We start from the raw sequence: 27,956 nt of genomic DNA on the forward strand, positions 1-27,956 counted from the left end.
TTCAATTTATGAAAATGCTCTGACTTGTTGTCGTAGTTTCTTGTTTTGGGGCTTATTTAAATATTCATTAAAAATGTCTGAGTACATAAATGAACTTACATACATTTAATCAATTTATTGTTTATTTTTAACAAGAGAACGTCTATAAGTCAAGAAATGTAAGTGTGCGTAACTATTCTTAAGTCATTTGTTACACATTTCTATGTGTGTGTGCATACCTATAAATATTACTACGAAATCCTGAAACATTAAAGTGCCTTTTAATAAACCAAATGTGTAGAGCATAGAAATGTGCACACACATACCAACACATAGGTATATATGTAGGTATTTCATTTATTAGTTTATTTATATTTAATGTTCTATAGTTAGTGACATCTGCTTTTGACGTAGCTACATGCAAATGTAGTATATTATATGTGTATGTGTATGTGTGTGTATGCATGGTATAAGTATAAGCTGAGCATGTGCGTTGAAGCAGGCAAAGGCTCCTTATAATCATCATACGCACTGTAGCACCTCGAAACTCAAGGGAAACGAACCTTTGCTAACATTTAATGAGAAAATATGTCGCACATTATGATGCACAACAAAATATTTAGTAAGCAACGAACATAAACAAATGTTTGTCAAGGCGCATGTGCGCTGAATGAGTATGAATAAAGTCATATGTTTTTCGTTTTTCAACATTTGTTATCCTACACAGATGGAGACACGAACATGGCAGCAAGCTGGCAAGCGGCTCGGAATGTTTTTAAATAATATATGTTGGCACCACACAGTGTGTGTGTGTGTAAGTGTATTTGTATATGTATATTTAGCGGTAACAATGTCAGTATGGAACTTCGGACAACACGTGCACAAAATAGTTTGGATAGCCGAGACTTTGAGTGGCAGACGTACTGTAGGTGCACACACACACGCATATACATGCACGTACCGTGCTTGTTGGCCTCTAAGCAGAATTCTGGCCGACCGTTACGAAGTGTGGCAAATATCAAGTAGAAAAGTCAAATAATGCGAATTTCCAATGCATGCGCACCAAGCGTTCGCTGAATGTAACAAGGCCGACAGGCAACGCTGCAGAACCGTAGGCAAAGTCAGGTAGGCGTACAGGAAAGGGACAGCGACATGGTGCACCTAGCAGCGAGTAGTAGTAGCCGCACGAATGAGGCACGAATTCAGCTGAGCTGAGCGGATGTTGGTTGCCGTCGTGTGGCGAGAGCAGCTCGTTTCGTTTACTTGCCCAGGACCAAGTAAGCGACTAGCTGTGCAAGCTGGCAGCGGTTAGTTCGAATAAGGACGTGAACGACGATGAATAGCAACGGTGCCGCATAGCCGACGGTGGAGCTAACGAGTCGCAGAGGGATACCAATAGGGATTTTGCTGAAACAAGTATCATGAATTGATTAAAGTGTAGGGCACGAAGTGTAGCAAAAGGTGACAGAAAAGTGGCCAAGGTGTAAAAATAATAAATCAATGCGCTGCAATTCCTGTAAAAAGTGTATAAATAGCAATAAATGGATGCATAAAGGGCATGAATAGTTTAGCAGGCGCTCAAGTGTGAAATAAAGTATATTATTATAAATGTGTATATGTGTGTACGTGTGGATACATATATGGGTGCCTCTAATCGTACACATATATACATACGCATCGCAAATACCTGTGGGTGTGAATGCGCAATCATTTCCATCACCATGCAAATCTTAGCCAGTGCTCTAGCATATGCGTGTGTATGTGTGTAAATAGTGTTAAATTTTGCCAATTAGATTATGCTTGCATAGAACGAAACTTCGCAGTGCTTAGTTTTTTCATGTTCAAAATTGGTACACCCAAAATGTAAATGATTTGCATCGATTGCGAAATAAATACGAATTCGAGGCAAGCAAAGAATAACAACAACAATACGTATAATTCCTTCCAATTCCATTGGAATGGTGTTAGTGCAATTCTTTGATCATTTGCGTTGGTTGTGGGCCCCTCGAAATTGTCAGATTAAAAATTTATTCGCGAGCAGCACGGGGCATGAGTGGATACACCCGCGTCAGAACTACCAAACGGCAACCCCACACTAACACGCACTCACCAATAGTATACAACTTGGTCAAATGTGTGCTCGGTTTTTGTGGACGCATGGAATAAGGAAAAGTTGAGATCCGCAGCGCTCAACTGCTCTTTCCTGTGCACATTAACGAATTTGTGTTATGGTTCGTTAGATCCTGCCGAAAGAAGAACAAGAGCAAAATGCTTAAAAAAGTGAAACAAAAACAATAACAAAAACAAATGCACATAACATAAGCGTACGCCATAAGAATTGAAAGTGATTGTAGAAAAAAATGAAAGTGCTTTTTATTTTTATTATTTTAGGGGGAAAATTGTGATATGTGAGATTTTATTAACGATAAAAGCAAACATCAAAAGTACATACATATAATAAATGTGTGAAATTGAGTTAGCAAATTTTTATTTATGAAAAGGTACATACGTATATTACTTTTTATGAATGCCTGCGAAAAATTTCTTTTTAGTTCTGCATTGCAATCTTAGCCTTTCGACACAAATTACGCCATTGCGCTGGCGTCATTAATTATTAGGCACCCACTTGCGCTGACTTTCGAGTTTCTAGTTGTTGTGCTAGCAAGCGAGAGTGTTAAGTAATGAAAAAGCAGTTTGTTATATGCCTACACCTTGTTTGGCTATAAAGTTAGCTAAGAAGCAGTTCGAAGTTTCAAATTTTAATACATGAAAAATAAAACAAATTATTATAAACCAAAATATATTAAAAAAATCAAAAATCATATACATTTATAATTGAAAGTTTTTTGTATGAAAAGTAAATATTAAAAGAATGTAAATTTCCCTTTTTACAGTGCATTTAATAAAATCAACTGTGCGTGTGTGAGCGTAACAGTGCTTCGGTTCATATCAAATATATGCCTTTATGTATGCTTTACATACATATGCGTGACTTGATAGATAAAAATTGCAAACCGTTATTTGTGTGGCAATACAAATGTACACTTGGCTTGGATGGCAAACGACGGCACAGTAATAAGCCACAACAACAAAAGCAACAATCAACTATATTGGAGACGCGGATTCGCGCCGCTTCAAAGCAGTGGACCACGCAACGCGCAAGCATAATTGTGGCTGCGTCGAATCTTGAAACTCAATTCTTGCACCCTCGTTGGCATAAAGCACAAATGTAAGTGCAAAGACACTTGTATTTATGTATATGTATATGCCGCATTGCATGTCAATATGTTTGGCATTTGTATGAAGGCATATGTGCAATAATATAAGGACAACGAACTTTTACTTATTGACAAACATACAAATGAGCAGGAGTGTGCAAATCTACATATGTATGCATTTGTAGGCACCCATCTTTGCCCGTTAACACATATTCACATTTAACCATCTGTACGTGTGTGTGTGTGCATATGTTCAAATGCATCTTATGCCTTGCAACACACATGTATAAATTCGCAACAGCATACCTACACAATCACACTGACACAAACACGTACACAACCACACGCATACTCACACATGCCATTACACACTTTATAGGCAACGAATTCGTGCTAAAGTATAACTGGAAGGATTTTAAACACTTTGTCTCGCCCACATGTCAATACTCGCAATAATTCACCTAAGGCTGTGTGCTTTGGTGCACAACACTCGCCTTCGCAGTGCAAATGTGCACTCGTGTATTGAAGAGAGCGGCAGCAAGTAAGAGAGACCAAACTTATCAGTTGTACATTTGTAAGATTTTTGCTTTTTGTATTTTATTTACTTTTATTTGTTTACTCAAGTCCTTAGTTATGGTCGTCTATTTTCAGATGGAAATTTTTAAAATCTGTCGCTGTTATATCGAATTCGTGTACAGCAAACACTTATACTCACACACACTCATCTTAATTGCATACGTGCGGAGCATGAAAGGCATCGTAGGACACACCTTGTTGTCTATGGCTTTTTATTTAACACATTAGTACTGTGAATTCAAATGGTTGTACAATACGCGCGTATAAAGGGGGGTTCTGAAGTCATACTCCCATGCCACCAATCAGCAATACATTATTTACATATGTATATTACTCGAATGAAAGCAATTGTTGGGGACATCTTTTAAGACATAACAAGGTTGTTTTGAAAATGTTAATGCAGTATACAACTTGTATCTTTCATGTTTCCGAAAAGCATAATTGGTTATAATAAGTGGCTTAATTTGCATTTAATACGGTTCAGATGCTGAGAAGCTAAATGAAATTGCTAAGTAATGTATATATAATAATAGTTGCAGTTAGTATGTGTTTCAAGCCATTTGCTTACGAAATGAAGGATATGTCTTCATATTGAAGAAGAATATCGACCAAAATTACTCTCGAAAATGCTATACGAACGAGCTCAGTGATCAAGAGATATAACAATGTTCATCCCTTTGACAGTTTGTGTATGAAAGGCTTCATCGCTGGTCCGTATCAGAGCATAAGTTCGAATAATGGTCGCTAACGTAAAACGTACCTTCGAAACACAAATAAAAGAAGGTGTTTAACGTCCTACAAATTGGACAGTGGGATTAACCACCCAAAGTGCTAAAGGTATTGAGGATAAAAATATAATTTTCTTTAAAAAATATGAAATTTTTTGTTTCAAAGGCTCGTGTGTCGGATCGCACTCTCACTGCAGTCATTTCGAACACGTCCTATCTACCATATATGAGAGTAGGCTTAAAAGTTTTCATTATACTGCTAAAAAGGAATTTAGAATCTTAGTACCTCATAGGATGGAGTCATGTGTAGAAGTTCACGCAAGTGAGGAAAGTTCTCAGATCGCCATTCACTTGGGAGTGGCCAGAAACTATTCTTTTACATATGGCTCAAACAGCTCACGACTTCCGGTCTTTGACCAAGTATCTTCTGGGTGGCCTAAGAACACCCGTTTGAAGGCGAGCTAAAGTGAGAAGGCGAAACATGCCCTCCACAGGGTTGTGCGCAGGGTTTCAGACCCGCCACGTAAAAAACGAACAACAAGCCTCGGATGAGAGGCCCCCCTTTTGATGACGACCTTGGCAAACGAATTAAGGAACTCTTGCCAGCAGGTGCTACTTCGGACTGAGTAGGCAATTGAGAAGTACAGTCTACTCTCGGCCAACAAAATCCGAACTCTATAAGTCACTCATAATTCCCGTCCTGCTATATGGTGCTGAGGCTTGGACGATGACAACAACTGATGAGTCGACGTTTCGAGTTTTCGAAAGAAAAGTTCTGCGAAAGATTTATGGTCCTTTGCGCGTTGGCCACGGCGAATATCGCATTCAATGGAACGATAAGCTGTATGAGATATATGACGACATTGACATAGTTCAGCGAATTAAGAGACAGCGGCTGCGCTGGCTAGGTCTGAATGGACGAAAAGACTCCAGCTCTGAAAATATTCGACGCATTACCCGCCGGGGGAAGCAGAGGAAGAGGAAGACCTCCACTCCGTTGGAAGGACCAAGTGGAGAAGGACCTGACTTCGCTTGGAATATCCAATTGGCGCCACGTAGCAAAACGAAGAAACGCGCTGTTGTTAACTCGGCTATAATGGCGTAAGCGGTGTCTACGCCAATATAGTACATCATATCATGAAAGCTTCTTCCGGTCATGAAATCTTGAGAAACAGTTACGCGTTAACATAAACGCAACTCTGGTCTATAGGCATATACCAAAATCAAATGTTGGCTTTCGAAAAGTGGAAATAAGTTCGCAAATTAGTATATAAGGGGCAGTGACAAATATATGTAGTTTTATTAAATAGACTTTATAGCGAGCTGACGAATAGCAAATACTGTTTCTTCGCTTTTGACCCATTTTTGAAGCGCCATTCTCTAGATCTTTGGACAGTTTCAAAATTATATCCATAAACCCACGTTTCTTAATCAGTAATGATCGAATGATGAACGTATTATCCTCAAATATGTTGTAAGACATCACCTTTGCGACCTTTACTCGATATCTCGGAAATCTCTCCTTTGATACGAGTCTACCGTTGCAATTTTAAACATTAAAGTAAATGTACATATTAAGTGGGTTGAACTCGATAGACAAGGACAATTTCTTAAATTTTTTTCGATGTTATCGTCGTTATCAGAGGGGAATAGATGACTTGCATTAGGTAAATTTCTGAATACTTCACAACCTTCACTGAATGTTTTGTGATAGTCCAATTCTTGACTTCGTGATAAAGTAAACTCCAAAAAATACTTCTGTAACATTTTCAACGTAGCCGAGATTCCATTAGAAACACAAATCTTTAAGGGATTACCTGAGTTTTTTCGATTAAAAAACAGTCTTTTTATCTATAAAAAACGAAATATTTTATAACAATTTTTATTGTTGCAAAGCGTATCTATTAACAAAGAAATACTGAAATTTTTGGAAAAAAAATATTTTAAGCTCGGCCATTGCGACGCCATTTCCGGTGACCCCTCGGAAATATGGTGCGCCAGCGTTTCTCCTTACACGATCATCTAAAGAGAAAAAATACGTGTTTTAGTTAAAACCTTAAGTTAGGACTTGGACGAAATAAGGAAACTGAAAATTGTATTTTTTACAGACTTTTTACAAAAACAAAAAATGAAAATTTCAGTACAATTATGTGATTTGTTTTTCAAATAGTTGTAATCAAAATCAAATCCTTCGCCTAAGCCTTTAAGAATTGTATATCAAAGACCTGTATAAACATTAACGAAGATCAGTTGAGTAGTTCTCGAGAAATCTTGCCAACCGACTTCAAAACACACAGTTTCGACAAAAACGCGTTTATAGTCGGTGCACTTAGCCTCGAACTCACAAGTTCTCAATATTTAAGAGGTGTTGTAAAATTTAATAAGACAATAGAAAAGTTCGAATTTTAAAACCCGTTTAAAACCCATGTAATCCCTTAAGCTAATTTTTTTCGTGGTAAAAATCCCCAGACAAACTTGCAACTGCTAAACACACACTACTGACATACGACAATCAAACTTCATACGAGCATAAGAAAAAGTTGTATCAAGCTAGGAACACTTTTTTCAATTGTATGTATACCTAAAGTTTAAATAGACCAGTCTGGATCAAATGGTCAGATGGATGGCTAATTTTTTTCGTTTGCTACCAAATTTGTTTGGATTGTAATACAGGACTTTGTACTTTATACTCGTATGAACCTAAAAGCGTCAGAAAGATTGTCTACTCGTTAAAAGAGTTTCATTTGATGCATAGTGTATCAAGAAATTTGTCAGTCAGATATTCAATTATAACATTTCATTTTTATTATCCACCAGACTACATTTCACTAACGAACACCACTAATTATATAAAATAATTCTTTAGCTAGCACAATGGAAGCCTCCACTGGTAGTTTCAGTACAACCAAATTCTGTTAAAACTTTTATTTTACTGTTGTTGTGTTAGACTATCCAGGCTTATTAATTGTATGGAACCGAACTTATGGCCACTTAATAAGGGTTGTTGGGTATTGAAAATAAATTGGGACATATTTTTTGTTAACCCTTGTACCAGAAATCTAATACTTTAAATAAATCTTAATTAGGACTGCTCTTCTTGCAACGGCGAGACGCTTAACAGGCGTATATACCTTCCTAAATTGGTTGATTTATATGCAGTGAAAAATTCTATATACATAACAATAAAGGTAGACTATTTTAGCTGGCTCAATTGTACTAACATTTAGCTTCACTAACTCAGCGTGTTTATTTTTATTTTTTGCACAGTGTTTCATTATTTCTTTTGACTTTTTAATTGTTGGATTTGTTTATTTTTCGGCTAAACTCTAAACTGTTACCTTAAGCTCTGGCTATAAGAATGAAATTGAATTAAATACGAGTGAGTTTTGTGAAGCGTTCACAAATAAAAGAAACCCTCTTTCATGAAAAACGTAATCAAGTCTGCTATATTGGATGCAATGAATATTGTGAGTGTGATAAGCAAGCGCTGGAATAATCTATAGTTGAAATGACAAATGACATTTGTAGAAATAGTTAGCTTTATTTATTAGGATTTATTAAGTTTTTATGAAAACATTTTTTTTTTGTAAATTTCAATATATTTAGAATCTGTTTAGTTACGAAAACCAGTAATTAAATTTCATGAAAGCACAATGATAATGAATTATGGTAGTATGACATTCAAAAATAAATTATATAAATTTAAATAAATTTTTTTAGATTAATTGAATCAAAAGGTGAGGTCTAGCAAATGATGAAAACATGAAAATGAAAGACAAAAAATAAATAAAATTTTTGGAAAACCCGCATTGTTAACCGCAATATTTTCAAGTGACACTTAAAAAATCGATGGCTGCTTTTTAATGCAGAAAAACTTTTTAAGCAAACTTCTGAAATTGTCCGCTTGTTGGGAATCAGAAGCCAAATTGCTTTTGCAATCGAATCACGTACGAGATACGCAGTAAACATCGCTATAGCTCCAAGGCGTGTCATCATCGTACAGCATTGCGCAACATTCCCATGCATTCCTGGCTAAATTTAAAGGACAACCAAACACACCACCTATCTACCGCCTACCCCACTGTCCGACTGCCTACCCACCAGTCCGCCAAGCTACCTGCCTAGAAGGCAACGGAACCGGAGCTAACCAAACCCCGAAACCAGTGCAGCATCAATCACCGCAAGGTGGTTACATTGCCATAAGCCTCAACTCTTGAACAAACATAAGTACATAAGTACACATTCAATGGTATGAACGCATATACATAAAAGTGCTTGTGTGTTACAACGTATGTATGTATGTGTATAAGTTCAAGTGAATACTTGCAAGCAAAGAAATAATAAAAAGAGCAGCAATACTAAACTCTGACACCAAGCAAAATACCTATGTAGATGCATGTGTACACTCGTACAGTCATAAAGTGTGTAATGGGAATGTATGTTGCATATTGGTTAGTAATTCACAGTTTGTCATTAAAAACTCGTATTTAGAATCATTTTTAAGTAAATAAAAACACTTTTGTCTTGAGACTAAAAGTTTAAGTTTCTTCGTTGAGTAAACGTGTATATAATACATATAAGTGTGATTTTGAGTGTGACTATAATCTATTATGGACGATTTATGATGTGGAGAGAAGAGTTTTAATCCTAAATTTCTTACTACCAGCAAACAAAGTTTTTACTTATCATTTGTTTTTTTTTTCAAGCCGATATTAAAACTCATAAAATTTCAGAAGTATAGAAGTACAATACTCCTACATTTTATAAAACTTTATTAAAAATTTATTTAAAATTTTTTAACGAACCTAATTTCATAAATGAATGATATCAGCCAAGTTCTAAGATAGCATAGTATATAACTAAATATAGTTTACTCATTTTGAGATGGTTTAGAGATGTTTTCCATGAGACTAAAAAAAATGCGGGGCGCCTAAAAGTAGGCTTGCATAAACAACACTGGCAAACAAAATAAAAATCATATATTTCAATATTCAGTAGTGCTTTCTTAAATGTAGCTTATGACATTTTCATTTTCTTATGAAAGGTGATGTTACGTATACGCCCCACCCGTAATTGATATGGGACTATATTACTTATACGCCCAGCTCTTGGGTATTGTATCTCTCTGAATTAAAAAAAAACTTGAAAAACGTTAACTTCGGCGTTAATACCCTTCACAGGTGCATTTTTTTTATAGTACAAAGGAGTAAACAAATCTTTATTTGGACTATTTGACTGTTGGTATGACAGCTATATGTTATAGTGGTCTGATACGAACAATTTCTTCGGATATTTCATAACTGTCTTAGATAATAATTCATGCCAATATAGATATCTCGCAAAGTGGATTAGGTTTCCATACAAGCACTTCATTCTGATCGCTTAGTTTATATGACAGCTATTTGCTATGATGGTGCGATATCGGCAGTTCCCAGGAATTAGAAGGACTTGGTGAGAATAGTTGATATCTCAATAACTGAGAGACGCGTATCGACTACGCTCGTCACGCTCATCAATTATGTATATATACACTTTTTAGGGTCTCCGACGTTTCTTTTTGGGTGTTGCAAACTTCGTGGTATACCAAATATACCCTGTTCAGGGAAGAACAAATTTTCCGTTTAAACGAGAAATGTGAAAAAATTACAGAATTCCCAAAACAAATTATAAAAGATAATTTATTAGAAAGAAGTATAACTTTGATGAGTGAAGCAGCATGTAAAGTTTTGTAAAATATTGATGGATGTCAACCAAGATCCATATGGTACATATTGGGTAGTCGAAAAAGTATTTGCGTATTTTGTCAATAGATGTCGTTGCTGTCGTATATCTCCAGTGCTACCAATCACATTGTATCATGCCGTATAGTGTTGGAAAGGTGAGATCTTAAGCTTAATTTAACCAAAAACAATTTAATTCGAGGAAGTTAAAAAAAAAAATTACAGCTGTTCAAAAATAAGTGAAAATAATGAAAAAATTCGCTATATTTTTAAATTTTTGTACAAATAAGGGAAGAATGCCACGCAAGCCACCAATGAAATTTGTAAAGTTTACGAAGACGAAGCTGTTCGTGTAACACAACAATGGTTTGCTCGCTCCCGTTCTGGAAATTTCGATTTACACTGATGGAATATAGAAAATATAGAAAAAAATAAGTTTAAGTTTGATTAGAACTGCGAAAAGACTTTTCCGACTACCCAATATGTAGGGTTTTTCTTCGAAAGCAAGTGAAATTATTAAAGTCTAGAAATGCTATTTAACGGCATTTTTTAAAGTCCAATAAAAAAAAACGAAGAACATTTTTACTATCCAATTTTTAATCAGATATTTATTGATATTTTAAGAATACAAAAAAAAAAAAATAAAAAAAAATGTTTGTGATAATTTGATTAATTGCGGCGTGGTGGCGTGGCGGGGGTTGAAAATAAGGGTGCGCCCTTCTTGACACGAATCCAACACTTTGGGTGATCTGAAAAAAAAAAAATTATTTTAATCAGTACAAATGCCGCTATCGTCTGAACTAGGATAAATAAAAACAAAAATTTTTTCAGTAAATGGCGACATTTTGAATTTTGCCCGTTTTTTGGCAAAGATCAAAATTTTTTAAAAATAGTAAAAATCAAAATTTTTTAATCCTAGTTCCAACCATAGAGAGGTATACAAAGAAGGTCCACACCAAATTTCAAGTTAATCGGTTCATTAGAACTTGAGAAATCATGTCAGAAGTGTTGAAAATAGTAGTTTCGAGAAAAACGCGATTAAAGATTTGAGTCTAACTGCAGCCGGTTTGCACGCTGTGTCACTAAAATAGCTATAAGCCGGTAAATAGTTTGAATTTTAAAAACTCCTTTGGGGAATATATTCTTAAAGGTCCAGTCTTTAACAATATTAAAAAAAATCGATTTTTTCAAAATTCTAGACTAGAATACCCCCTTTAGTAGTAGAATTATCCTTCATTATTTCTTAAAGGTCGGTATTATTGCTTCAATTTAAAAACAATGACTTATTCTCGTAAGTATCTTCATTCGAATTTTAGTTTTTCATATGAATTTAGAACTTTTCACTTGATCTCACGTGCTAGACATCAATTTTTATCAGGGTCAAGGGACTACTTTATTTTTTTTGTATACTGACTTTAAGAAATGCACCTAACAACTTATGTATATCTGTAACAATCCTTGTTGCCCTGAAACAGCCTAAGGTACATAAGTATTTGGAAAATGACAATAGAGAGATCAAAGACGAATGTTATCATATGAATTCTAGCAATTTCTTTTCTTTATAATTGTCCGCTTTATATTTAAGTGTCAGAGTTTTGTGCTTTACTTCAACTTGTTATGGTTGATATAATTTTCCTTTCCGTTAATTTGTAATAATTTTATATCATTCAATTATCAGTAACTTGTCAACAAGCTCTCACAGGCTGACCCTTACACAACTTAAAATACAGGTTAATTGAAAGCTTTACGTAAATGGCCAGCAACGAATGTCTCGTTTAATGCAAAATACAAAATACAAAATGGCGCAAAGTTGGACACAATTAGTCTACTTTCAATTTTCTTTTGGCTACTAACTAAAACGTATACAAATTCCTTCAAATTGTGTGTACAAGAAGCACATAATCCAAATTTGTACATATGTATGTATGTGCTAGCAATAGCTGAACAAGTGAGTTTTCATTGAAAATTATCGATTTGAGGCAAACTAATTGTATTGTTAAATATTGAATGCCATCATTATATACATACTATATGTATGTATGTACTTATATTATGTAACAGCTATGTTTGTTTGCGTAAGTTTGTGTGTTTGTATGGGTATTTGCTTCGCTCAACAATTATTTCATAAGGATCCTTATAGTTTCACTGCCACTTTGAAAACAAACTTCAGCTACAGTATGGTGCAACATTTACAAGTACATACTTAGCAATCGCCAATGTTAACAACACGAGTCAGCGATTTCTATCGAATGGATATTTAAAGGAGAAAAGCTTGAAAAGTAAATTGGTCGGTACTCGCAACAAATACTCACACACACACACACATAGCCACAGAAACACACTTCTACAAACGTATATGCAATAAAAAGAAAAAAATATATAAAGAAGGTAACAACAACAAAAACAACAAAAAGCGCACAACATTTAAATAATCATTCTGCAACGATTTCTCGCCTTCCTTTAATACCTTTCGCTGTGGCCCCATTGTGAAGCGTTTGTGGGCGCTACTTTTATTGTTTGTTAGTTGAAAAGGCGGCGGTATTGTTGTTGCAAGGCAAATGGTGAATTTGATGGCATCATTTGTTGGCGAGTTCCTGTTAAGTTTAGTGCACTTAATACCCTCGCCTCGACTAAGCCACCCGCAACGGCACCGGCACCGGCACCGACACCAGCACCGGCACTTGCTCTGACTCTGGCTTTGGCACTGGGGCCGGCACCGGCTTCAGGCTTCGGCTTCGACTCGATTCCTGCAGCATCAGTGGCAGTGCTGGGTGCATGAAGTGTCTCTCCTTCCACCTTGGCGGTCACTACGAACAGCTGCTGGCTGAATAAATGAAGCGTTTTGATATAACAAACACAAAGAAGGCTGCAGGATGTGCAGAGAGCAGGATATTTAAGCAATTGAAAGCAGGCGCGCTCGATTCGCTCAACCACAATGGCAGACCAACACCAAATAGCCACCAACATAAACACACAAACAACAGCATCGGCAGTTGATCTCACCCCTATCTTCCCACCGTTTTGCAACGTTTCCGGCTGTTTGACTAAATAACGGTACGGCGTAAGCTGAATAAAGTTTGTGAATGTGCGGTGACTGTAGCAAAATGCACTCCATTGTGAAGCAGTGAGCGACCGCAGGCAATTGCTGTCAATTATAAATGTGGGTGCCCACGGTGGCATCTTAACCAGCCGGCAATGGACGGCGTGAAAGTGGCAAACTTTGGATGATTTCAATTTAATGCAGAATACATTCGCTATTTGAGAACTGAAAACAGTAAATGAAATCGTTTACCGTAGCTGAATTCACACACATACACACATACATACACAAACATAGTCATATGCAAGTTATTTCTGTATGAACTGAAATGTTATTTACATACATTATGCAAACATAATTACAACACACTCGTTTTATAGATTTAAGGAAGGTTAATTATTTTGTTGCTGTTTAGCCAAAACTCATTATGGTAATTAATGTGTTTATGATTTCGTTTCGCAGATGTTCGGTTACACTGGCAAATGGGGTACTTGGTTCACACTGGTTCTGGTGCAGCTGGCGATTATGCTCGGCTTTGCCTGCCGCGTCTCTGAGTTTCCTTGCAAAGGCAACAACAATATTTGCATACCGCTGGATAAATACTGTGACGGAAGAGCGGATTGTGAGGACAACAGTGATGAGCCAAAGCATTGTTCGGGTAAGTAATATGCCAAATAATTATAAGTTAAAGTCAAGCATGCCAAATCTGTAGTGAGTACCGTTAAAAGTTGTTTTAAGAGATCACCAGTGTAATTATTAGCGGCTAGCTCAAAGCAGACAAATGCGATCTTTTTCTGAGAAATCCCTTTAAAATAAGAGAGTGTCTTAATTCTACAGAAAAGATGACTTCAAAATACACTGCGAGTGAAGATAAGTTTAAAGATCATCTAGTGAAAGTTTCTTTCCGCTTTGGAATATATGTAGTCGTGTAACAAAAATTTCTTTACATCGCTCCATCTAGTGATTTTAAGAGGTATTATTGAAAATCACAGGAAGGGAGTTAATTTCGTAATAAATAATAATAAAATATAATCATATTTAGGTTTTAAAAATGTTGTTGAACACTCTCCTTTAAGCATTTCATTCATTCATTTCTTATGTCCATGAATACTGCTTTTATATATGTACATGCAACCTGTTGCTATAGAGTATAATTGTTTTGTTCACCTAGCGATTATTTCTATCACTTAAAACTAAACGAGACAGATATAGGGTTATGTATATATAAATGATCAGGATGACGAGAAAAGTTGACTTTTCCAGGATCCGGGTGACTGTCTGAGCAAGCTGTGAGCTTGAGTAAAAATAGAAATATATTTACGAAACTTGGTATGCGGCTTCCATAATACAAAAAAATTACAAGTTCGTAGATGGGCGTGATCGGGCCACTGCCACGCCCAGAAAACGCCATTAACTGAAAACCTATAAAGTGTCATAATTAAGCACTAAATTAAGATATAGAACAATAATTTCGGTTAGTGGATCGCAGTAGCAATAGGATCTTGGGGGAAAAAATTTTTGGAAAGTTGGCATGGCCCCGCCCTCTAATACGTTTAGTGTTCCTAAACCACTAAAGCTACAACAACCAAATTTATCCGGCTCAATGTCTAGCAACAGTGTGAAAATAATTGAAATCGAACGATAACCCCGCTCACTTCCCATATAACGGTACTGTTAACAACTCAACACGCCAGAGACGTTAAATGTTACCTCCGAGATGGTATGAGAGGGCTTTATGGGAGACGGGGTAAAAATTGGACGTTGGGTGTGACACCGCTCACTTTTTGGTGAAATCACATATCTCGGGATATACCGTAAATGTGGACTCCAATATCTGTTGCTAACTTTTGACAGAAAATAGCGGTCAATGTATGGGATAAACAATTAACATTCTGAGAGAATCGTTTCCTTATAATTGTATCTCTGTGCATCAAAAATGTGGAATCGAGTCAGTTCTTTCTGAGCCCCCATATACCTAATACAAAGGTTTTCGAACTTCCGGGTGATTTTATGCTGCATATATCGGCCAATGTTTGAGTTATCTCAATGAAATTTACACAGCGTCTTTTAATCATAACAATGTGCTTAAAATAAATAAAATGGGGCCAAAACTTGATATGCCCCCCATATAACTTTGTTTGGCAATATTTCTTTATTAATTGGATATGCTTAAAAAACTTGGTACACGTATTTCTTGGCTCCATAAGAAGGCTAAGTTCGAAGATGGGCAAATTCGGCCCACTGCCACGCTCACAAATTGGCGAAAACCGAAAACCTATAAAGTGTCATAACTAAGCCATAAATAAAGATATTAAAGTGAAATTTGGCACAAAGGATCGCATTAGAGAGGGGCATATTTGGACGTAATTTTTTTGGAAAAGTGGGTGTGGCCCCGCCCCCTACTAAGTTTTTTGTACATATCTCGGAAACTACTATAGCTATGTCAACCAAACTCTATAGAGTCGTTTCCTTCAGGCATTTCCATATACAGTTCAAAAATGGAAGAAATCGGATAATAACCACGCCCACCTCCCATACAAAGGTTATGTTTAAAATCACTAAAAGTGTGTTAACCGACTAACAAAAAACGTCAGAGGCACTAAATTTTACGGAAGAAATGGCAGAAGGAAGCTGCACCCAGGCTTTTTTTCAAATTGAAAATGGGCGTGGCGTCCCCACTTATGGACCAAAATCATATCTCTGGAACTACTCTACCGATTTCAATGAAATAATGGTATATAATATCTTCTTAACACCCTGATGACATGTACGAAATATGGGTGAAATCGGTTCACAACCACGCCTTCTTCCAATATAACGCTATTTTGAATTCCATCTGATGCCTTCTCTGCATAATATATACATTAGGAACCAATGATGATAGCGGAATAAAACTTTACACAAATACGGTATTTGAAAAAATATGTAAATGACGGATAATGAAATCTCGATTATCACTCTATCATGCGAGAGTATAAAATGTTCGGTGACACCCGAACTTAGCTCTTCCTTACTTGTTTCTTTTTAAGCGTGTTTGATCGTAGGAATGTGCTAAAACATTAACCAATGGGCTGGGTGATCTCGGAGTTTAGATATATATTTCATTCTGCTGTCCTCTACTTCTTTCTTTACCATAGGAATCCCAAGGTTTTAATGGATATTTTCACTATGCATGTGCCATGGCGAACAAATGATTGTTCTAAGCATTTTCGGTTGGATCCTTTGTATTATAACAATATTAGTTGCACAGGTCGTACACCACAGTTGAATGCCATACATCCAAATCGGCTTTATGACCGCATTATATAAAAGCACTTTGTTGTCTAGGCTAAGTTTAGAGTTTTTATTCAAAGCGAATTTAAATGTGCAGCTCTTATCTTCATGCAAGTTATTTTACTAGATATATGTTTACTCCACGTAAGTGGTCTTTGTGAATATTGAGATAAGTTACTTCATTCGCTTGGGACTCATTTTTACTGCCGGCACATTTTGGGTCTTATCTTCACTTCTGTTCATTCACATTTGTACGCCAGTTGGCTAGCTATTCTTCGGCAGAACTTAAGTGCTCCGCTAATATTCTTGATTTTATTATGTGGCATTTGTTACTGCTCACTATAGCTGTGTCATCCGCAAAAGTTGATGTCAATACGTTATTTGCTGTTGGTAGATATGCCGTATATATGATGTATAGAGTTGGTCTTAACTACTACCCTGTGGTACACCAGCTCTTGTCGGTCGTTCATCAGATATGAAATCTCCCAATTTAACCATGGATTTATTATTATTTTAAGACTCGAATGTTTTATACAAGTCTACAGGTAGAATATAACTAACATCAGGATTTTCAAACATTCGACTTTGTTTTTCCAACAAATCTTATGCCGAATTTGTCGGTTTGTGTATAAGTTATATTGAGTATATGTATATATAAAATTGCTCGGATTCCGATCCTCTGGTTGACGTTTTTCACCTTCAGGTATTTCCCAGGCTTTGATTTCTGCAAGTTGCTGGAGTATAAAATGTTCGGTTGAACCCGAACTTAGCCCTTCCCTACTTGTATGATATTATACAAAGGTCCACTCTAAAGTTTATACATATCTCCTATAAGAGCTACAAGATCTTTCACGTAGGCAGATTAAATTTTAGTGCCGGCGCTAAGTCTGAGCACACTGGACGATAAAAAAAGTGAAGTGTTTAGTCAAAGTTGGTTCAGTCAGATAAACCATCGTCGCTATATATCTCTTCAATGAAATTCAAAATGAAAAGAAAGGTTATAATAGACATTAAGCATGAATTTACATCAAAATGACTACTTATTAATGAAGAGGTCGAAAAGAAGCGAAATTATTGAATTTTTTATACATGAGGTAGTGGTAAGCAGCACACAAATTTCGAAACAAAGAGATTTTAATAACTTAAGCCCAAGTTGTGAAAATATGATTGCGATGACAACAAAAATTTTGTTCTAATTCACTTAAAAATTTATAAACATACTTTTCATTCAATACGTGAGGTACTCGAGCAGTGTTGATGATTGGAGGCTCTCCATATGTCAGAAAGGATAAAATCAAAAATTATATAAGGCATTACAAACAGCACATCGGCACCGAAAGGTTCTAAATAAATTTGGCATCGTTCATAAATACTTAAAAATTTGAAGAACTCCTTTTTATTCAAGCAACGCAAAGATATGAAGAGAATCGTTTACAAATTTTACAGTTTACCTCCTATCAAATAAGAATTGTACTTACGAATTTATTGAAAAATCATTGTAAAACACTCATTTCATATACATATATGTATGTATGTGTTAATACCGCATTGCCATGCCTATACACATAAATAATTTATTTTCAATTTGCAGTATGCAACCGAACTTATTATGGTGACGTTGGCCGCACCTATACATTAAAGGTACCAACACCACAATGGAACCGACTGCCTTTTTTATGTCACTTAACATTCACCGCTTCTGGGCGTGAACAAGGCGATATTGTGCAAGTAAGTATACTATTGAGTATCGCTTTCAAATTTACTGACTATTTATAAACTCATACAAACCAATGTGAGCATTCACAAATGCCCATGCATACATACATTCATATATGTATATGCTCCATTTGGCCTGAATATTCTAAAGAGTCAGAAATAAAATTTTAAACTACACCTTTACCAACACCTGGGCACACAAGTACAACTGATATCATTGTATGCCATTTGCATACACTCACACACTTACTTAAAAGCATATACAAATATACAATCGCTAGATATAGTATAAGTGTATGTGCACATGCTATTGTGCTTCACTAATATTCTATGCTACAAACCGCCTTAAATAAACCTAGATTTTATACGCGCTAGGCTAAACCAGTGTACTCTGCAATATTCAAACCAAAATAATTGCAACTTTTGCATTTCTTCAGATTATTTTCGATAGTTTCACAGTGGGTCGCTTTGATGAGGGCATGGTCGACTCTGATGTTGAAGGTTACGAGAGTAATGTTAACCCCGTGGGCGAGTTGCCGGGTTGTCCAGAGGGTTTTATGCAGGCGAGTTTCCATTTATTTACATTTTGAAAAATATTTTGTTTTTAATTTTAAACTATTTATTGTAGCTAAGTGAACTGGGGCGTCCATTCACAGGAGGCTCTTGGTGTGGGAAAGCCACTGGCCCACAATTGTATTTCAGTGAAACAACAACAGTAACAGCTTCTGTTAAAGTAAGTAAAACTAAAATTATTTGAATGTAAAATATTTTGTTATATTATTATATAATAATAATAATTAAATTATTATAAAATTTTTAATACCTAAACTGAATATTGTAAATACATGCAGATTTTAGCTGACAACGTTTGGTGAAAACATTAAAATTTGTAAGGAAAAAAAAAATAAATTTAAGTAACTTTATGATGTTAGAGGCTGTTTCTTGCTAACTTTGGATTGCTAAAACTAAACCTGATAGTATGAAATATTACTTTAAAATTAAAAAAAATTAAAGAAATGTCTGCTTTTTGGATTATAAACCATAACGTGGAGGGATATCGCGACATAAAGACACCTACATATATTGTCGTTAAGTTATCTAATTACACGTCCATTTCTACCTCATGCTTGAGGATTTCAATAAATTTATCAAATATTTGGTTTCGTCTCAATTTTTCCTTCAAATTCGATAAACATAATTGTAATTTGATATTTTATGTTATAAAACATAACTATATTTGCAGGTATTTCATCCGCCCAAGAATATACATGATGAAAAGCCATTTGAATTTAAAATACGATACAAATTTATCAGTCAAACCGATGCTGTAGTTAGGTACGTATATAAATAATAATGAATATACTAAGATACTTTGAATGCAGTTTTGTTATATGAATGACGTAAATATTTTTACAATATTGTTTAAAATTTTATCATACACATATTTATATTCAACAATTGCATTGTTTTGATTTTGATCAATAGATACGGGTTGCCTGATAAGCCTTTGGAATTGGGTCGTGTTACGCCCGGCACTTATTGCACACGCCAGTTCGATGAGTGTTATCGCAACAAATGCCATTTACAGAGTCCAAATTACCCGGGAATGTATCCAAGAAATGTAACATGCTATTGGACTATAAGACAAAAGGAGGTGCCGACTAGTAAACACGCCATGATTGCCGTTAGTCAAGAAAATCAACACAAAGCTCTCGTCAAAAGGTATTTACAGTTTTTTTGCTATAACAAAGCCTGCAGCTATTACGCGCTACCAATACTAAGTAGTCTTTCTGAAGACTTATATTACATTATATAATATATTTTTTATTGTTTGATTAGATCTATTGCGAGCTTCAACAAAACTTCACGTTCCATACGGGCGTGGTCGGACTGTACAGGGGAACGTGATCATCTAATTTTCTATGATGGCAGTTCAACGAATGATCCCGTTTTGGCCAAATACTGTGGTGGGGATTGGTTGCCACGTGTGGTATCTCGGTAAGTAAATGGGTTATATGTATATCAGTGGAAGAAATGAACTTTTATTTATGCTAGTTTTTAAACGCCATCAGAATTTATTCAATATTATAATACTTCTAAGCACTGCGATCACCATAAATATTTGTGGTAGTTTGAAAATAATGATTCAGGAGGTAAATAGCTCGAAAGAAAATTTGATTGCATTTATCGTTAGATTAAGTTAAAAGTCTATCTTTCCCAAAATATCTTTTGGGGAATTACGAAATTATAATGAGTACGTGATCGGATATAAGTGTCTCGGCTACATTGGAAACTCAAAATAGTAATGGGATTTCACCACGTTCGTTCTTATCGACTGATTGTGGATAGGCTTTCGGCATTTTGCACTTACAATGTACATATTTATGTATATATGGATATTCCTAAATTCCAATAACAATGTTGTCTGCAGCTGTCTGAAGCAGTAACCTCTTTAAAAAAATACCATTCGTTAAACAAATTTAATTCTTTTTTATTTCCAGAGGCCCAGAAATGTTGGTTGCATTCCACTCCAGCCCCTTTTCCGCGCCTCTACAGCAAGGTGTGCCAAATCGCGGTTTTGAACTTGATGTCGATATTATTTTCACAGATTCAGACTCTTACGATTTTGCACAAGGCACAAAGAACACATGCGAGTTCCATATAAATGCAACAAATCCAGGTGAGTTAATAAAAATAGATGATGCTGAAATTATATCTAAATTTTAAAGATCTTTTTTAAGATTAAAGTCACAACAAAAATAATATTTTTTAGTTTTTTTGTATTTACCACATACTTTAAAACTTTTTCTGTTCGATCACACTGATATATTCTTAAAATTTAATTATAAAATAATTTAAATATAATTGCTCTAGATGACGTGCTATTTTCGCGGAGAGGACGCATGGGTCGCATCGTAAGTCCACGGCATACTCTACCACCGAATACAACATGCACATACCATTTTCACGGCTATCCAGGGGATCTGATTTGGCTGTCGTTCACAAGTTACAATCTGCAGATATTGCAACAAACTATCCATGATAACAACACCCTAGGCAGGGTATGTATTAACTCTATTTTCAACTTCCTCTTAAATATTTACCCATAACTTCCTTAATATTTTAGGCTGACCTGCCACCTTGGATAACACGGCTAAGAATGTGGGATAGTTATGGCACTTATGTTTCTTCGAAAACCACAACAACTACCGGACTACCGCCCTCACCACCACCTGTGGTATCATCCGCAGCCGGTGGCAAGCCGACAACGCTAAATCAAAGCTCTTATGGCAACTACTATTACAGCGCTCAAAATCCGAAGCTGGGGAAAAATATACGCGTAAACATAGATAATGCGTGGAACCCCGTAGACACATACATCTACGGTCCAACACAATCGAGCATTTTTAACAATGAAAATAAATATAGTGGTTACCAGCAAGCTGGAACTGGGGTGGGTGGAAAGCAAAGTGGCGGTGTTGTAAATGGTGGTATAAGCGGCATTAAAGAGAGCCTGAATTATATTTCGGGTAGCAGTAGTGGTAAAAGTAGCAAAGACGCGACGTCGGCCGAAAAGACTTCAGTTTCGTTGATGAGCTCGAAGGGCAAACGACGTCTTATGTTGGAAATATACGATTATGAGACACCCAAACTCTGTGACCATACTGCCATTAGCAATAACGCATTGGGTTTCAATAAATTGAGACCTTGCAGTCCCTTGGAGAGCTATGTGAGTTCCGGCCGGGACTTGGTAAGTTAAAAGCAATAATAAAAACAAACACAAGTACATGTGTGCACTCTTTTTGCAGAAATTGGAATTCCACACTCACACCGGCACTGCACTTTTCCCTGCTCAGTTTTCTCTCAATTATGAATTCGTCGACACTGAACAAGGTGGTGAATCATGGCCCGGACGTCGCGGTGAAGACCCTGTACCTCCACTTTGTTCTCGTGTATTCCGCAAACGTAAAGGCAATATACAAGTGCCACGAAACGTATTTCTCTATGGGCGAGGAGGCGCCAAAAACCTGACTTGTTTGTACCGCTTTGAGGCCGGTTCATCGGAGCGAGTGCGTTTGGTCTTACATAATGTTACATTTGGTGAGGGAACTACATGTACAACCGACTCGGATCTACACACCGGTCGACCACGTTGTAATCAACTGGATCCAGAGGGACGTATCACAGAATTACGACTGTTCGATGTGCCATTTCGTGATGTGAAAATACAATTGGGTTGTTTCTGTGACAATTCCAGTACACTTTATAGCAATGCACCGTTAACATTTATATCCAATTCACGTGTTATGGAGCTAACATTTACCGTTAATCGTTTAAATATATCGGAGGATTTTGCAGATGTTTTCTTTTTCGCTTCATATGAGTTCAAACGGGTTAGTGAATGTCGCAAACGTCTAAAACTGAAAGGATCCGGGGGAGAAGATGAAATTAAGTACCCAATGAAGTCACAAGACTCGAGTTGTGAGGGTCTCTCTTGGTGCATAGAAGCACAAACATTGGAGCATTCACTCTTTGTTCAGACTTGGGGCTCATATTTACCCATTGATCCCACGTCAGAGGATGCAATGCGTTGCCACACGAAAAATCGTTTAATTATATATGCTGGACGACCGTTGAAGCCAATGCGTGTTGTTTGTCCAGCACAGAGTGGACCAAGACCAACTTCGTTGCATATATTCTCAGAGGATTGGACAAATGGTCAACCCTTATTCACCAATAAGTAATACACTCAAAACTTGTATATGAATATACGCATTTAATTTAACTATCCTCAATTACAGACCCGTTAGCTTGGTTCTGGAGCCCATATTAAAAGAACCAGGCGACATAGCTTTCACATGGTTGGAAATATATCGCACACGAAATTCGTTAATTCAACAGTTGGACTTGCAAAGTAACGCCAGCGTTATGACTGGTGGTACCAGCGGTGGCAATGATACGCTGACCGACATTGGCTTTTATCCAAAAGAATCCGATTGTGAATATAAATGCCCCGAATTGGATGCGTGTATTGCGGGGAATCTGTGGTGTGACGGTAGGTTGATTTGTAGAAATGTTTTTACAATATTTCTAGTAAAATCTGGATTTGGCGCTTTTTGACCATGTCACCATGTAGAAATCCAATAATTTTAATATTTTATTAATATACCGAAACCCCAGTTAAACACGGATTGATTAAATTTTTGTAATTTTTGTTTAAATACGAAAATGATCTCATTTTTATTACAGGCCACAATAACTGCCCATCTGGATTTGATGAATCTGAACAGGAGTGCGGCTCGGCGCGCAAACTGCTCGAACTGCCTGGTGGTGTATTTGCGGCGCTCGGATGCATTGCAGCAGCCATTACAGCCTGCCTCATATTCTGTATTTTCGGTTTATTGAGAAAACGTAAAAAAACTGTCGGTCAAAAGATTACCATAAATGGTACACTTAAAAAGGACTTCAACAAGGAGTCATTGTTTATTGATCCAGCCTCTTGACACGGGCTACAACCGGTCGAATATATACATGTCGATCGGGAAACGACTGTGTGATATGTTGCCGATGAATTTTAGTGCTGCTATTGCTGTCGCTTTAAAAATACTCCAACGAGTACGAAAGAGGGCGGGGCATACGTTGAGGATGATATATCGATCCAGCATGCATGACCCAGTGTATTGTGTACGGTGTGCCCTAATTAAAAGATATACTTACAGACATACACATATAGTATACATAAGGAATTTTTCTAAGCGCTTGTTTTCAAACTACAACAATTACATACAACAACCAGAAAAAATACGAAGCAAAAAACTGTTAGAATTGAGCAAACGCAGCTAAGCTAATTTATGATAAGAAAACGATACAATCACTGCCTTTTGATCATACTTAACTAATCGTTTCTGTAATTTACTTAAATACTATTTTTAAATGATTACACAAAGTCATCAAAGTCACAAAGTGAATTTTCCGTCAAATAAAAGAATGTACGCTGAGTTTTAAATTTGAAAACCATTTAAAAAATGCGAGGTTATGGCACACATTTCATTTCACAAAATCAAATTGTTATTTTTTCAGTACAGGTCGCCCTGCAAAGTCAATTGTTCCCTATATTTCTGGGAATGAAATACTTTTCGCAAAATCAAACTGGCGTTTGAAAACGACTTAATGATTTTAGATCCCGCCATTTCACATAATATCAAGAAACGTTTAAAAAATAGGGAGGAAATTCGGCCAAGCATCTAACATAACGATAAAGTTGTTCAAACAAATGTTCAGAAAATTCATAAAAATTCGTATTGTAGAAATTTTCTCAGAAGGCTCGGTGTTTTGGTTGTGTGATTTACATTTTTAAACTGTTTTAAACCAAAAAAATCGATTTTTGAGGTTCAGTAATGATTTTTTCCTTGCCATAACAATACCACTCAGCGTGTTTATATGATTAATGTGAATGCGTAAATTCGATTACGATGTGTAATTTCTAAAAATGTATTTCTTCATGCTAACTTCAGAGAATTTATGACTATAATAAATTTGATTAACTCAGTAAAAGTTTTATTGTGACTATTTTTTGTATAATAAAAACAACATTGAAAAAACCAAACTCTAGACTTGTAGCAATAGTGGTGCCAAAATCAAAATGCCCAACAATCAAATAATAATTTGTTTTTTAGATATAATTTTTTTGTTATTAGGGTAGTAGTTGGTGTATTCAAGTTCTATTCAAAAATTAAAAAATTCCAACAAATATCTCATAATTAATTTATGAAAAATCGTATGCATCTCTTCAAAAGCAATATTCAAGAATTTCCCCTCTCTGCAATACCCATATTCATATTTCTCATGATTTGAGGTTACTTAAAAATATTCGCAATACTGTGGTTTGGCATGAATTTCGCACATCAAAAGTTAATCAATTAATATATACTTTTTCACATTTTTTTATGTTGATTGGGTATTTTGAAAATATTGAATATTTGTAATGCAAAATTTAAATTTAAGCTGTAAACTTAAGTATCGATAATGTTGTACGAGTATGTCCGATTGTAGCGAAAAGGTTGAAAATAGGAAAAAAGAGAACTATTGTAAATTAGGTACCTTTTAATTAATTAACTAGGTAATTATAGGAAGAATGAAAAACATAACAAAAAAAATCGCAAATTCTAGAGATACATTGAACAAACTAAAGTAATTTTATTAATATTCAGCCATTTTCAATCAAACACATTTGAAAACGAAACCAAAAAAGAAATACCATAATTAAATCTCGGAAAAAGAACGTTGAAAAGAAAAACAAAACAAATAATATAGCGGAGTCATGCAGATGTGCTCACTTACCTAAATTAAAGTATTGTAGTTTAAGAAGGCTACACGCAAACTATAAATTTGGCAGTTATGCAATGCATAACCAAATGTCAGAAAGAATGCGAAATTATGGGCATAAAAAATGATTTTGATTGAGAAATGTATTCGTTGGTACTGTTTGAGTTATGCTGTTCTATTGAAATGCCACCCAAAATATATATATGTAATATTAGGATTTATTTCGAATATATATTTATGAATGTATAACAAAATTTCCATTGTATCTAAGTCTCAACAGTTTCATACAACATTTATATTAATACAATAATTGATTAAGGTCTACATAGCGTATGAGTAACCTTATTGAAATATTTTTGTAAATACAAAAAGACGTCTGCTTCGTAAGAAGCTTTATTACAAATGAGTAAGTTGACTTTCTTTTTTATTTATTTATAAGAAATCACAAACTTTTTATGATTTGGTATGTATTTTAAATCAAAATAGCTGCTAATACCTATTATTTTGCTAACCTAATTTTGAATTTTTTTCGCTACGTTTGATAGTGTTTGACTTCTTTGATATTTTTTTCACTACTTTTGAAGTATTAAGTTATTTTCTCTGTGAATATAATAAATTAAAAACATTATTGAAAAGGAAAATTATTGACATTTTTTAATTAGATTTATTTATTTTAATGTGATAATGGTATAATTTCATGAAGCTTTCAAACAAAAATAAATAAAGCTTTATTTGAAAGTGTAGAATAATAATAATGGAATTTATTTATATTTGCATAAATTTCAAGACTACTTTTTATATTTTCAATTCATCATTTTTTTGCTATTGTTCAATAAAGTCAAGCGCGTTTTAAGACTCAAAAGTACTGTACTGCAAAGTGTAACTTTTGCATTTATGTATACTAAAAGAACTACTTACTAACTTAGTTACTTATTATACTATAATTATAAGTAATATAAGTTTATTTTCTATTTTACAGTAAAACACAAGCATGTACACCCTTCGAAAAAAAATATATAAATTAACTATAATTAATTTCCAAATTTACCGACTCATATAAAATTCGTTATATTTTAGTACCGAAAGACATTTTTTTAAGCTTTTCAACAAAAATATATGCATTACTCGTAGAAGTACATTTGATAATTTAAAGAAACTGCTAAAAATGGCAGTCTTGCCTTTATAATTAAGTTTGTTTTATATATAAATTTTATTGTGTGTATAACAGAGAGACGCAGACCCCTTATTGTGCTGCAGAAAGGCGAAACAGCAAATGAAACTTTAATTAAGAACTAGTTATAATTAAGAGTAGTAGAATATATATTATTTAGGGCACTTACATAATTAAATGAAAACACATGATTTAATGTGTAAGGGTGTCTATGGCAAAATGATGCAATTTATTAAGGATACACCGATATTAGCAGTTTTTATTGTAAACATGTAAAGATATTACATAAATAAAACGGTATTAATTTTGTTGTACTATATATAAATAAAAAAATATTTATGTTAATATCTGTACACATTTAGAATTTTAAGTATCTTTCTTTTGCCTTAGTCTCCTAGCAATTGGAACAACTACTCTTGAAGAATGTCAAATAATTTGTTGAAAGTATTTTACCTTTTTAAACAGTCTTAAGAACACTTTATATTTTTTAATTCATAAAATATTCAATTTAGTATTCCTATTATTTTAATCTGGAAACAGTCTGTAATTAACTCTTTTCATATGTAAACCACACATACATTTATAAGTATATATAATATATATACATACATATATCTGTGCGATGGGTTATCCCTACATCTTCCATCACTTTGCCATCGCCGCCCTTTTCACTTAAGAGAAAATATTCGTACAAGAATAAGAATATTACAAAAGAAATCTCGAAAGTGTTGTGACGATGAAGCACGTATGTAAATCTTATGTTATACGTAATAAAGACAGTTTATATAATAAGACTTACATTAACATACTACATAAATAAATGCATACATACATACATACTAGTATATTAAAAACACATTGCACTCAAGTACGTATGTACATTAGTAGGTATGTAATAAGTTATTGAAAGTATAGCCAAATAAGTATACATTTGCAAAGGCAAATGAGAGCAATTACTATATACATACATTTATATATATACATACACTGAAACATATGTATAGATATATATATATACATACATACGTACGTACGTACGATTATAATGTAAATCCCTGCACAAGTGGGTAACGACAACTTTGGTCTGTTATATTAAATAAAATGGATCATTATTTATAAAAATGCACCACACCTACGAGTAGATAACCAAACCTTAGAAAATATGAAAAAACGATGTTTCCAGCATAAATGTTTTAAAAACATATAATA

The 27,956-nt window shown here is 35.0% G+C and overlaps 1 protein-coding gene across 1 annotated transcript; it reads left to right on the forward strand.

Annotated features, from left to right (window-relative positions):
- The first annotated feature begins 1,315 nt into the window (after positions 1 to 1,315).
- LOC120777207 lies at positions 1,316 to 27,888 on the forward strand. The gene is made up of 15 exons (XM_040108382.1): positions 1,316 to 1,573; positions 2,874 to 3,208; positions 13,724 to 13,919; positions 18,126 to 18,262; positions 18,688 to 18,813; positions 18,879 to 18,983; positions 19,494 to 19,585; positions 19,736 to 19,972; positions 20,090 to 20,248; positions 20,752 to 20,930; positions 21,125 to 21,312; positions 21,378 to 22,001; positions 22,060 to 22,991; positions 23,053 to 23,306; positions 23,501 to 27,888. The coding sequence occupies exons 3-15, from the start codon at positions 13,724 to 13,726 to the stop codon at positions 23,752 to 23,754; spliced, it is 3,483 nt and encodes a 1,160-aa protein (XP_039964316.1). The 5' UTR covers positions 1,316 to 1,573; positions 2,874 to 3,208; the 3' UTR covers positions 23,755 to 27,888.
- The last annotated feature ends 68 nt before the right edge of the window (positions 27,889 to 27,956 follow it).

Source organism: Bactrocera tryoni, chromosome 5, assembly GCF_016617805.1.
Source record: "Bactrocera tryoni isolate S06 chromosome 5, CSIRO_BtryS06_freeze2, whole genome shotgun sequence".
Classification (NCBI taxonomy): domain Eukaryota; kingdom Metazoa; phylum Arthropoda; class Insecta; order Diptera; family Tephritidae; genus Bactrocera; species Bactrocera tryoni.